General features: G+C 38.9%; 1 protein-coding gene across 2 annotated transcripts in view; it reads right to left on the minus strand.

The window, feature by feature from the left end:
* Positions 1-13,755, minus strand: part of Prkg1 (protein kinase cGMP-dependent 1) — a 1,194,975-nt gene that overhangs the window by 19,626 nt on the left and 1,161,594 nt on the right. For both annotated transcript variants that reach the window (XM_031390083.1, XM_031390082.1), the window contains exons 11-12: positions 6,436-6,575; positions 4,488-4,577 (exon numbers count right to left, since the gene is read on the minus strand). In XM_031390083.1, the coding sequence (XP_031245943.1) occupies positions 4,488-4,577; positions 6,436-6,575 (230 nt within the window). The remainder of the gene's footprint in view (positions 1-4,487; positions 4,578-6,435; positions 6,576-13,755) is intronic.

The raw sequence follows: 13,755 nt of genomic DNA on the forward strand, positions 1-13,755 counted from the left end.
TTACATGTAAATTTCTCCATTCCTAGTTTCCCCTCCAAAAAACAAAGAAACAAACAAAAACAACAAAAACAAACCCTTGTTGCCTCCCCCCTCCCCATGCCTGCCACCCCGCCCTCTCCCACTTTCTGGCCCTGGCATTCCCCTACACTGGGGCACAGAACCTTCACAGGGCTGAGCTCTTCTCCTCCTATTGATGATCAAATCCTCTACTATACACATGCTGCCAGAACAATCAGACCCCTCCATGTGCAGTCCTTGGTTGGTGGTTGAGACCCTGGGAGCTCTGAGGGTACTAGTTAGTTCATAGTTGTTCGTCCTAAGGGGCTGCAAACCCCTCAGCTCCATTGGTCCTTTCTCTAACTCCTTCAATGGGGACCCTGTACTCAGATCAATAGATACAAAAACAAGTATCTTATCAGATGAGGCCAGGCAGCAATCATTAGTGAGCACATAAATCTGCAGGGTTACAATATGCAGGGTTATGACCCATTATAAAGTGGGGTGAGCAGTCTATTGGGTAGACCGACTCATTTTTTGGAAATACCTTTAATCAGTGCCATCTCTTAGGTCACCAGAGCAGAAATTAAATAATCGCCCTCCACAAAAATAGTCAGGATCATAATAAACTCTATCCAGGAAGGCATGGGATGAGAAATTTAGGTTGCGTGTGACTTGAAAATCATGATTTCTGAGATACTTAAGTTATTCAGAACAAAATTGAGAAAGAAAATGAGCAAACAAATAAAAAAGCTAATAACATGCAGGTTCACTAGATTAAAATATATACCACATACTCATATTCATGAGCATATATACTCATATATATGCTGTGTGCTATATCCTATTAACATGCTAGTGTGCTTTTGTTATATCCCACTGGATATGTAAATACTAATAAATATTTATTATATTAGCTAATTATATTTTTAAAAGTTTCAGGAGTTATGAATTTTTTAGGTGATAGAGGGAAAGTGAATAAAATATAATTTGTACTTGTTATATAAAATATAATTTGTACTTTCCAAAGAACAAAATAGAACTTTTGGAAGAAAAAAATATCATGGACTAGATGATAAATTATAATATCTACAAAAGAATAAACCTGGGAAATATGAGGCATAAGCAATACTCCAGTATTTAGCTTAGGTCTGTTTAATAGTCCTTAAATCTTGCCTGCATGTAGAATGTAGCGTCTACTTAATTCTCATCTCTCTCTCTCACTCGCTGTCTCTCTCTCTCTCTCTGTCTCTCTCTGTCTGTATGTGTTTGTGTGCATGTGCACATGTAGTATATGTATATGGCATATGTACATGTGTGTGCCTCATTGTATACACCCTATATACAGACAGAAGTTGTGTGTCCTGCTCTGTCACTCTATTTCCTGAGATGGGGGTCTCTCTGAAGTCAAACTGAGGCAGGTGACCAGAAAACTCCAGTGATCCTGTTATTCCTCCTTCATCCAAGCACTAGGGGTTCAGGCACAAATGGCCATGCTTAGCTTTTGATAGGGATCCTGGGGTTTCAACTTGGGTCCTTATCCTTGCTCTTGAACATGGAATTGTTTCCCCAGGGTTTTATTTTCACTGACAGCAGCAGCAGCAGCAGCAACAGAACTGCTGTGTGTTCTTTTTCTGTGCTGATGAAAACAACTGGAGAAGCAGGAGATGCTCATCACAGCCAACAGTTAAAGGAAGAGGATGCCCAAATTGGTTTCAGGGACTTCTTCCTGTGCTAAAGCTCTAAGGCTTCTGTCAGCAAAGAATAATGTCAAATGAGCCTGCTCTCCAATAGTCTCATATGCACATCGTGTATACTAGTAGCGTAGGGTTTTCCTTACCTCGGCTTTCCTTGGACACAAGAGGACAAGGGAATAAACTGACCAAACTCTTTTCTGCTTGTTTGTTCATTATTTTTTTTTTCTCATCACAATGTTTGAAATTTGAAATCTTTATATGCTATGCAAGGGCTCTACTACTGGGCTACATCCAAAGCTACTTTTTATTTTATTTTATTTTTTAATAATCGAGGCAAGGAATCATTAAGATTGCCTAGAGTGACTTTAAACTTTGGAATTCTCCCCTTAGCCTCCTGAGTAGCTGGAGTTATAGGAATGAGCTAACAGACTTGGCTCCCAGCATTTTATTGAGAAGGCAAAATAAATATATGTAGAATAAAAGAGTAAGATTACACACACACACACACACACACACACACACACACACACACACACAGATAGAGACAGAGAGATAGAGAGACAGAGAGACAGAGAGTGAGAAGGAGGAGGGTGAGGGAGGGAAATGGGTCCAAGTCTATACTTAAAATAGCTTTCCAAGTAATGGTCCCATAGTTTTCATGTGGGGCTTCAAATTTTTGGAATATATCAGCTAAACAGCCTTTGTTTTTCTACATTAATCCCAGTCATGCATATCAAGTTCCCTAGGGCTACAGAGCAACCATGTACTCAGAACTCAAGGATGACACAGGGGAGAGATAAGGGAAGATCAGAATGCAGCCCCCGGAGATAGAGGAATGAATGTGCACTGTTATTGTCTATCCACCCAATTCTCCCAAGGGAACTAAATTCTTCACAGTCACCCTTTGTTATCCTGCTGAGTCAGAGGGTAGCTTACTCAGAAATCCAGTCTGTCACATGTGACCAGACAAACTGTAATCTCAAGTTGCTTGAGAAAAAATATGAGGTGCTATTTCCTTACAAAAGTCAACTGAATATTGATGAGTGGACACATCTTACAATTACAGGCTGAGTTTTAGTGCTATTATTGTGATTACTATTCTAATAAAGGAACTTTTTTTTTTTTTTTTTTTTTTTTTTTTTTTTTTTTGGTTTTTCAAGACAGGGTTTTTCTGTGTAGCCCTGGCTGTCCTGGAACTCACTCTGTAGACCAGGCTGGCCTCAAACTCAGAAATCTGCCTGCCTCTGCCTCCCAAGTGCTGGGATTAAAGGCATGCACCACCACTGCCTGGCTATAAAGGGACTTAATACCAATTTTACAGAGCTCTGAGAGTATAGCTGGTCTCTCTTCTGTACAGCTTATTATACTTTCCTGTTTAATTCTACCTACAAACCTCCCATTTCAATGAACAGAAAGTAGGTCAAAGGTTTCACACACAGTAGCAAATTGAAAATGTAGAACGACATGAAGAATGTTAGGTGCTAATTCACTGATCAAAACATTAACTTTTTGGAATAGTCAGCAAATCTTGAGGAGTGGGACCACATCTATCCTATTTATCAGAGTATATCCAAGGCTGCTATCATCATGCCTACCCCACAAATCATGCCTCAGTTATTAACTAACAACATTACAGTAATGTGCAGTGATATGGTAGCTTAGTACAGATGTGGACCTGATCCTGTATCAGTAACAGGAGTTCTTTGTATGCTTCATTTTAACCTGTAGTTAACACATCAAACAAAGCACTACTATATTAGATTGTAACATAACAGAAAGTGATAAATTTAACATATGTGAGTAAGACCACTGGGACCACAGGCCTGAGTGGATGGGGTAGCATTAGGAAGAAGGACTTAAGTCAAGAGTTTGTAAAGAACCTCCTGTTCTAAGCTGGTCTATCTAAAAGACAAAACAAAACCCCAACTATTTAAGAATTCAGATGGTACACAGGAATCGCAGAGCTATCTCTAGTTAAATGTGGGAGTGGTGGTTATCCAGTGGAGAAGAACTTGAAAGCAAGGCTGGAAAAAAAATAAGAAAATAATTTTTTATAAAGATGTGTTTTCTAAAAATGAAAAGACAACATCACATGCCTACCATACCAGCACTCCGAAGGCAGTGGAACAGGAATCAAAGGTCCAAAGCAGCTAGCTTGGAATACATAGACCCTTTGCAAAAACCCAATATTTGGGGATGTATCTCAGTGGGAGAGATTGTATTAAAAAAAATGATTCAGAGAAACAACTCTGTACTCTCTAGACAAACTTTACCTCCCAAGGAAGAGCAGAAGGGCAAATCAAATTGTCTATGTGAAAAGGTGCAAACAAGTGGATTAATTTTCCCATTAGAGTCAGCAGTCTTTAAAAGACAATGGAGTAAACTCATGTTGGTTTTCAAAGCAGAGCCACAAGAGATAGAGAAAAAAGTAGAAAGGGTGAACATCTAAAACTATAGTGCAATTAAAGCGACAGGTAACCCAGACTACAGTTATGATGCCATTCCCAGTCACCCAGGTTAAAGCCATCGCAGCTCGCTAAGGCCTGGGTGATGCATAGACAATCCTACTGATCATTCGTAAGGTGGACTCAACCTACACCACTAGTTACAAAGTTTTACATACCTTATGGTAAATTCTATATGCCATTGGCAAGGCCTCATGTTTGCAATGGAAACTATAAGCATTTGTGAAATATCAGTGTTATTGTATGTGCGCTAACAATGCCTTCTTTTTGTAGATCATCCTGAGTCACTGTTTTCAGAAACACGGCAGAAAAGATTTAAGTCTCCTACCTGTCCCTGAGAATAGTCCAGAGCTCTCCGCCCAGGCATGCTTCCATCAGCATATACAAGTATTTGCTGTCTTTAAATGTCCTGTACAGCCTGTGAACAATGAGCAGGCAGACAAAAGGATGAACATTAGTATCTTTTAAAACAGTCATTTTTATGGTTGGTAGATTATTTATTTAATTGAAAAGCATATATATACATACATGTATAAATATACATATTCATATATATGAATATATATATGCTACAATAAGGTGTTTTAGTGCATATATGCAATGTTTAATACAGAGGTGGATGCTCTCAGCCAACCATTGGACTGAGCACAAGGTCCCCAATGGAGGAGCTAGAGAAAGGACTGAAGGAGCTGAAGGAGCTTGCAGCCCCATAGGACGAACAACAATATCAACCAACCAGTACTCTCAGAGCTCTCAGGGACTAAACCAGCAACCAAAGACTACACATGGAGGGACCCATGGATCCAGCTGCATATGTAGCAGAGGATGGCCTTGTGGGACATCAATGGGAGGAGAGGCCGTTAGTCCTGAGAAGGTTCGATGCGCCAGTGTAGGGGAGTGCCAGGGCCAGGAAGTGGGAGTGGGTGGGTTGGTGAGCAGGGGGAGGAGGGATGAGATAGGGATTTTGTTGGAGGGGAAACCAGAAAAGGGGATAACATTTGAAATGTAAATAAAGAATATATCTAATTAAATAAATTAAAAAAAAAAAAAGAAAAACACAACTGAAAAAAAAAAGTTAAACCAGAGCATTAAGCACTCATATCACATATTTGTAGTACAAAGTTACACAGACAACAGAGTACTACATTCTGGTGTTCCACTTGCATAGTTGACAATATTGCATTCAATATTTCAAAACGGATAAAAGAGATAGTTTACGATGTCCCTATCATAAACACAAGTGCTCAGCCTGCAGTCTTTTGACTCGCCAGTCTCGAAATTTTGCGATGGGAATGAAGGGCACTCATGTCCAAAGGAAGCTAGCATCCCCACGGATGATTCTGATGAGCTATGGTACTAGACGCTTCCAGAGTGGACTAGTCCAAACAGGTGTGCATGTGAGAGTTCCTTGACTGGGCTGATATTTCAGTCATGGCCTTGAGCAAAACTTAGTGGTCACAAGCACATAGTATGTAGATATAAAGTATATCATTTTTCATAAATATAGGTTGTGAATAGTTACTTAAATTTATATCTTAACTTTCTATGTTACTGGCAAATTACCTATAAACATTTCTTCTGCATATAAAAACTCTCCATCATCATAATATTAGTGCTATGAAAACACTGAAGTGGACAGACTAGCTGCCATTTCATAAAAAAAGAAAAGAAAAGAAAAAAACATCTATAAGCCTCGTCTCAGTGGTTGGAGGGAGGCAGAACCCTGGACCTCACTGGACAGCCAGTCCAGGAAATGAGCCCGTGGTTCAGTGAGAGACCATGTCACAAAAAATAAGGTGCCGAGTGGCTGAAGAAAACACAGGCATCAGTATTTGGCTTCTACATATGTGTGTGTAGAATGAATGTGTAGGTGAATACCTGTACACCTCCATACACATGTGTGAACACATGCACATGAACACATGTATACTCCACACATACACAGAAATAAATTCTTCAAAAAAAAATTAATACTAACTAGTCTGATTCTGGTATTTGTTTCCTGTGTTCTCAAGCTATGATAGAAATGAAATGCTAAGAGTTGATATCTATTTTGTGAAAAATATCCCTTTTCAAGAACATGAGAATATGATTCTTTTAAAAAATATCATTTTATTCTTAGAAAACCAAACAATCTTTTCAAGTGTGTGTGTGTGTGTGTGTGTGTGTGTGTGAACATGAAATAAATACACTAAGGGTGAACACCATGAAAGAGAGAGCTACAGTTGGTTTGCCATGTGGAGCTGGTACATTCATTGTCAGGGGTGTGCCTTTACCTCACAATGAAGTCAGAATGAGCCCCCTGCATGATCTGCTTCTCTGAGCGGATGTGTTCCTGCTGTCTTGTGTCCACAATGTGGCGTTTCTTGAGGATCTTCATTGCAAATGTTTTGGATTCTTCACTTTTCAACTGGACCTTAAAGACAGGCAGAAAGGACATATGAGTGAGAACCTTCAGGCTTAATATGCCAGACTGAATCATTGTCCTAAAACTAACAGGTTCGTAGAGGACCCAAATGAGTCCCAACTACCACCTAGGTCACACAGGGGATGTCCTTGCTAGAAGGGCAGAGTTTTCAAGCCACAAGGGACAACCATCCTCAAATCTCACTGTGCTGGATCATATTAGTTTCAACTAACTACATCACAAATTAATTTTGTGTCCATAGGAATTTGAACAATTTGTGCTTCATTTTATTTCATATAATGAGTCAGAGTATAATACTAAGTTGTTCTCTATCAAAAATGTCTAATTTTCTTTTCAATTCTATTTCATATGCTGGTGGCGAAGTATGATCACATAATCATCTGGGACTTTATCCTCTTTACAGTCCTCATCCACAAACATTTCTAGGGTTAAGTTTAGCGATTAACCCTGGTCCCTGCTGGGACTGGAGAGGCACATGTCATAACTGCTATTTTATTTTGCAATATTTTCTTTGCCTCCAGTTAACAAAGTATATAAAATAAAGTAAAATATATAAAACTAAGTCCCCCCCCAAGATTTTTGAAAACCCCTTTTTCCTTCTTCCATCAAGCTTGGTGGCACTGATCTCCTTAGATTTTAATTCTTATTCCTTGGTTGTGTCCACTGAAGAGCAATATAGTGAGCTTGCATCCCATGCAGCCCAGACGGCTCTCCTGTGCCTATGGAGAAGGCTGGATTCTTCCAATACCTTCTCTTATGTGGGCCACAGAGATGCTTACAAGAGATTCAAAAGGGGGACTAGTGAGGTGAGAGAGGGCCACGATGGAGATGGTCAGTTAACAGTAGTAAAGGGAACACTCACTGAGTGTTCGCAAGCACTGGGACCCCTCAGCAACACTCACCAGCAACATCATTCAGACCCAAACAAAGCCTCAGAGAAATAACATGGCAAGTCTTGGCTGAAGCATAGCTCACTCCTTCTAGAATTCTGAACCCTTTGCTTCTTCATCTACAGATTTAGTGAGTCAATACATGACTTGTCTGTACACAATGTTGTATGAATTCAGTCTGAGAAGACTTAATATGTCAGGAGGAAATGAGTGGACACATCAAACAGTGCGGTTTGTGTTTATGAATCTGTGACCAGTTAAAGGGGAAAAGAGCATAACATGAAAACAGCTACCACAGCCAAAGACCCTCTAGTTTGTCTCTCTGTGAAGCTCCTTACAATGGTAGATTGGTATGGTACAAATGAATTCAGTTGTAGTTCATAATTAAAAATAAAAGTAGGAACTTACTTCTAAAAGGAATCTGGACAGACCAAGAAGGTGGAATGACAAATGAGCTGTTGTGAGAAGAATAAAATTCTAAACTTTCCAAGGAGAGAGAAAATGTAGTGTTATCCAGATAACAAAGAGAATCCTTGGCAGCTCAGATATCCAACTTACACATTGTTTTCTTTATTGATAACACGGACTTTTCAGTTCTGCACAGGGTAGAAAGAGGGCCACAGGTCTAGGTTCTAATTCTCACCCATCTTAGCCTTTTGACTCTTGGGCCAGTTACATATCTGCTGGAAGCCATAATTCTTGCCAAAGACAATAGTAGCAATTGCTGTAGAATTACTGTGATCCTAAAGGAGGCTGTGTCAATGACTTAGCATTTGTTATCGGTTATTTTATTTATTTACATTTCAAATGTTGTCCCTCTGCAAGTCTGCTGTCCCATTCCTCTCCCCCTGCCTCTATGAGGATGCTCCCCTACCCACCCACTCACTCCCGCCTCACCGTCCTAGCATCCCCCTGTGCTCTTGAGGGCCTTCCCATTATTCTTCCTACCCTGGGTGGTAGTCTATGTCAAGTAGGGACAAGTTGCTTTAGAAAGTTCTGTCTTTTCACAAAATTAAACTTGGTATAAGTGGATTTAATATAACCAATCAGGTAAACTGGTAAAACCAAAGCTGAAACTATGTACACACAGGTGTTATCTAAGTTCACTGAACTACCAACTGGCAGAACTGCATTCATAGTCAGGACATTTGGAGCCAAGGCCCTGTAAGTATACACAGATTTTCTTCACCTGGATATAAAACTAAATGAAGGTATAAGGATGGATGTTTACAAATCTGAGTTTAGTGGGATATGATAACTCTGACTTTATGTGAAAAATGGAACCATGTATTTATTAGAGTATACCTTCACTACTCAATATGGGTGGTGTCACCATTAACAGGGACCAATCAAAGCCTTGTTGCTTGGGACAGTGAGATGGCTCATCAGGTGAAGGTGTTTTATGCCCATCCTAAAAGCTTGAGTTCAGTCCTTAGAAACCACATACGTGGTGGGAAGGGAGAACTGGCTTCTGAAAATTGATCTTTGATTTCTACACATGTGCCATGGCATGCAGACCCTTCCATGTACACACGTGCATACATACAAAATAAAAATAATCAAATGTATGAAAAAGAAAAGGAAAGAAAAAACTTGGGTTATTACCCAAGCCATTTTGGGTGTCTTCAGTGGGTTGCCTGAGTCACCCAAAAAGCCAAAGTAGGGAGGAAGTGGCTAATGAAAATGGGGAAGGGGCTGTCTTCATGAGAAGGAAATTGAATCCTAGCACCTTTTAAAAAAGACTTTTCATTTTTAATTATGCATATGTGTTTGTGTCTGTGCATATGAGTGTGGGTGCCCATGGAAGCCATGCAGAGGACGAAGGAGGTAGAGCTACAGGTGGTGTAAAGCTATACCCCACACCTAATGTGGGTGGTGGGAATCAAACTCAGGTTCTCTGAAAGAGCAGTTTGTACTCCTCAACTGCTGAGCCATCTGTCCAGCCCTGGATTCCATATTCTTAACGTAGGAAGTGAGAGTGCCTAAGAACTACCACTGTGAGCTAACATGACACAGAGAATCTCCTGCTCAGGTTAATTCTCAGAACAACACCCAACCAATGTGTTCACCAGAATGCTCCTGGCAAATCCACAACTTTCCAAAGACCATGCATGGATCTTTTAGTCAACATCATTGCTATTAGAAAAACCGGAAACAGTCTGAATGTCTGTCAATAGGAGCTTGGGAAAAATAAGTTATGCAATGTCCATGTAATGCAGCTGTAAAATTGACATTAGCATAGTAATTTAAAAAATGTGAATAAACAGTATTAGTTGTAAGGCAGGATATATTTTATGATTCTATGGTATATATGCAAATGAGCATATGCCTACCTACACATATATTTAAGACATTTTTTTATGAAAGGACAAGCTAAAAGTCATCAACATGTTCACAATAATTTTTCCTTTATGGATATTTTTAGTTAATACTTAAAACTTTTGGGTTAACATTTACAGAATTAATGTATTTTAGTTTTATGAGTTATGGAAATTAAACCCTGGTTGTGGAAATAATTTACAAATTTCCTAAGAGCTGAAAATATATCTCAGTGGTAGTGTATTTGCTGAGCATATGTGAGTCCCCAGGTTCAATTCCCAGTTACTTAAATCCCTTATAATTATAATAGCTTTTTGTTATTATTGAATAATGCATTCAAAGTAATCCTGGTCCTATTCAATGCCCACAAATACAATGAGAAACAATATACTGCACAACCATGGAGCATATAAATCTATGCCAGTTTTGAGCAACTGCATGCTATTCACGTGTTTAAGGATTTGCTATGATTTATTCCTTTTCAGTCCGAACTGCATTTGATAAGCCTAGGGTAATGTGCTTAATGCGGGTTAAATTTGATGCACAAAAGTTTTACATCAAAGTTAAGTTTGTCTTCCTTATTTCCTCTGTGCCTGATTAGTAATAGAATCTACTTGTAAAATTTGAGATGATGATGATGATGATGATGATGATGATGTTAATGAGGAGGAGGAGGAGGAGGAGGAGGAGGAGGATGGTGGTGGTGGCGATGACAATGGTGATGGGTTTTATTATCTAGTAGTCCATCCACCAAAATGAAAGATTAGTGCTAAGTTCAGATAAAAGTGGGCAAGGAGAGGAAAGAAATGATTTTATATTTCTCCTTCCTCTTGTCTAAACCTCCTCCCTGTCCCAATTGGCCAAGTCTGATCCAAGTAGATGCTCCAATCCTTCTAGACATCAGAGTTATGCACTGGCTTAGGGTGGCTAGTCTGGTGTTTAACAACCTTGGTTTGAATCTCAATTTTATTTCAGCCTCTTACAGAAGTTCTTCAAAATCTTTGCTTTCTTATCTCCGTAATAGGAGGAATTCACAAAGCTAACCTAGGAGATTGATATAAGACCACCTAGAATATAGCTACCACTTGGTGACTATTAACTGTGCTTATTTTTATGTTTTATGTATACCTTAGTTTAATGAGCTCCCCTTGTCAAAGCACTGAGCATATGTGTTACGACAACCTGAGTGCCACTCGAGCAGGACAGAGAGGCAAGAGAACTTACGAGCACAAGAAAGGAGCACCTCGCCCCAGATCTTCTTGAAGCCTTTCACCAGCTGAGAAGCAAGAATTTCAGTACAATGCTTGCTGTGAAAAGTTATCAACATAGGGATAGCCTTTCTTTCACTTATATAATTATGTTCAAAGAGCAATGAGTCAGGCTTAAGTCCTGAATATGGTACGTCCAAAAGCAGGGATTATTTCCTTTCCTTGGAAATTTTCTGGGAATCTGGCTAACCTTTGTTTACAGTAAAAAAAAAAAAATCTTAATTTCCCTTGTAGCCCTTGTGATCTAAGATCAGCTGTAATGCTATCCAGTGCATGGGAACTACAATGAGGTCTTACATAGGTTTCTAAGCAACCCTTTGAAGACGATAGCTTCAAATCTCACCAGAATCCTGTGTGTGACTATTTTAAAGACGAGGCCGAATCTTCCTTTGAGAAGCTCATCCTCACACTTGGGTACAGTTTATTTCTTCTCTGAGTGCTATTCTTTCTCTTAACCTTCACACTAACATATAGATTGAAATATCCTGCTAAATAACTGTACTTCATAGCTCGATAGTCCTTGTGTTCTTTTCTGTACAGAAGCCAATAAGTTAGCTCTGCACAAGTCCATCAGAACCCTGTGAGAAAAGGGAACTCCTCAGTCTTTGAGATGGCATCACAGAGCTGAGTGTCTGGGTTTGTATCCCTGACAGGGCCACAAGCCGAATGTCACTTGCGTCTCCTCCTATTCGTGTCCCAGTCCACCTCAGTGCTGCTAAATAAAGAAGTAAAAGTTAAAGATAAAATGTTTTGGAAGCAACTTTTAAGATCATAGATGCTTAAACCACAAGGGCTTTACTCTCTAAATAAAGCAAATATCCAGAAGGAAGTGCGAATAGCCACTTCATATAAACACTGGCTATGAACTGAGGCAATGAATGGCTTCAGACAGAGAAAAGGGGCAGATATCTGAAGTAATAGCAGTGTGACGTAGGGAAACAGGAACAGGAACATTGGAAAGGGTGCCATGAGCCTAGAGTGTGCATGTTGTCTCAACTACACTTAAAAAGGCAGTTAGTCTTAACTGCATTCAGGGCCCAAATCTTTTCTAAGAACTTTAAACCAGGGTCAATAGGCAGAGGCATTTTAGTTATAATAAGTGAAACATAGAAATGAAAAACGTTTTTTTTTCTCTAAGAAAATAGCACAGATTTTTAAGGAAGTAACTTGTATTGCATAGAACATTGTAGTTGGGTTTTTTGTTTGTTTTTGTTTTGAAAAAATTGGCTCTTTTTTTTAATCAGGGAAGACGTGGCTTTGTAAAAGAACTAGGAACATTCTTGAAAGTGTGATTTAAGTAAATCGTATTTGGCAGAAATTGAGATGACTTAATGAGCTCATAGAAATAAACAATTTTTCTACAATAGAGAGAAAAGCAAGTCCAAGATACGCTCACTGAGAGAAATATAACCTAAGCCAGAAGGTTCCCTGTGCCAAACTGCTACAGCGTTTCCCTCTACTCCATTTATAGTTAATCCTTAGAGTAGATGCCGTGAATGATCTAAAGGCCTTAATAAAACTATCAACAACTGAGAACACCCACAAACAAACCATTAGCCTATAAATGTATAAGCATCGGACTTTTTTCACCACCATTTTCCAGTAATCTCCGCTAAGCACTTTGCATGTCAGTTAGACACTGCCCATAGAGTACACGTTCAAGAAACAACAGAAGCCTCATGCTGCAGGTGAAATAAGAATGTAAGCCACAGCAGTGTGCAGAGAAATTAGAAACATTATCTGAAATTCAAGAGGGAAGAGAGGCATGGGGTCATTCTACAGGATTTATAACCATACGTATAGAAAACAAAAACATGAGTGTAATTAAAAACTGTAGTCAAGCAACTGTGTGCCAGGAAAGGCAAGACTTTAGATAAACAGAGCAGACACATGGCTAACTGGAGCTGGGGTGGAAAGGGATGGAACAGGGATCTTTTTAAAAAATATAAATGTTCCTAGAATTGTGCATGCGCAGTAGGAAATGTTGAGGTGTGCCCATTGTAACTCAATGGAGCTGTTTAAGAATGTTAAAAGGGGGAAAATCAGGAACTTAACCTATTTATAATTTCTAGTTCCTTTATTATGATACAAGCTTTATATTTTACTCATATTTTAAAGAATTATGTGCCAGATAGGCACTTCTTTCCCTCTGTGCTGATCGTTTTTACCTTCAATATATATTCAGACACTACCCTCATTTGCTAAAAATGTACTTCTTTTAACTCTAATTTTGTGAAACATTGACATAGGTTTAAAAATCCAAACGGATTCAAAAGCTTATAAGTTTAAAAAAGGGGATTATGAGTCAATTTAACTTGAATGTATGTAATTGTTAATTGTGAAATTCTTTATAAATGAGCTAGCCAAATTAGTAGTTCTTTGATAGCACTTTAATAAATTTTATGTATTTTAATATAATAATTCTATTCATTCTTTGAAGAACATTTCACACAAGATATTTTGATTTCATTGGCTTCCCTCTCTTCCCCCCAAACTCCTCCCAGATCCACCCCATCAATGGTTTTTAATATTATATAAGTATATAAAGCATGTTCTCTCGCAAGTTCACACAGCTTGCTGTATATACAATAACACAAAAATGGGACCAGCACGACCATCAACCCATGAATAGGTAATGAATATATATACATACATATATATGTATACATGCACATACACAAACACTCATGT

Source organism: Mastomys coucha, unplaced genomic scaffold (assembly GCF_008632895.1).
Source record: "Mastomys coucha isolate ucsf_1 unplaced genomic scaffold, UCSF_Mcou_1 pScaffold21, whole genome shotgun sequence".
Classification (NCBI taxonomy): Eukaryota; Metazoa; Chordata; class Mammalia; order Rodentia; family Muridae; genus Mastomys; species Mastomys coucha.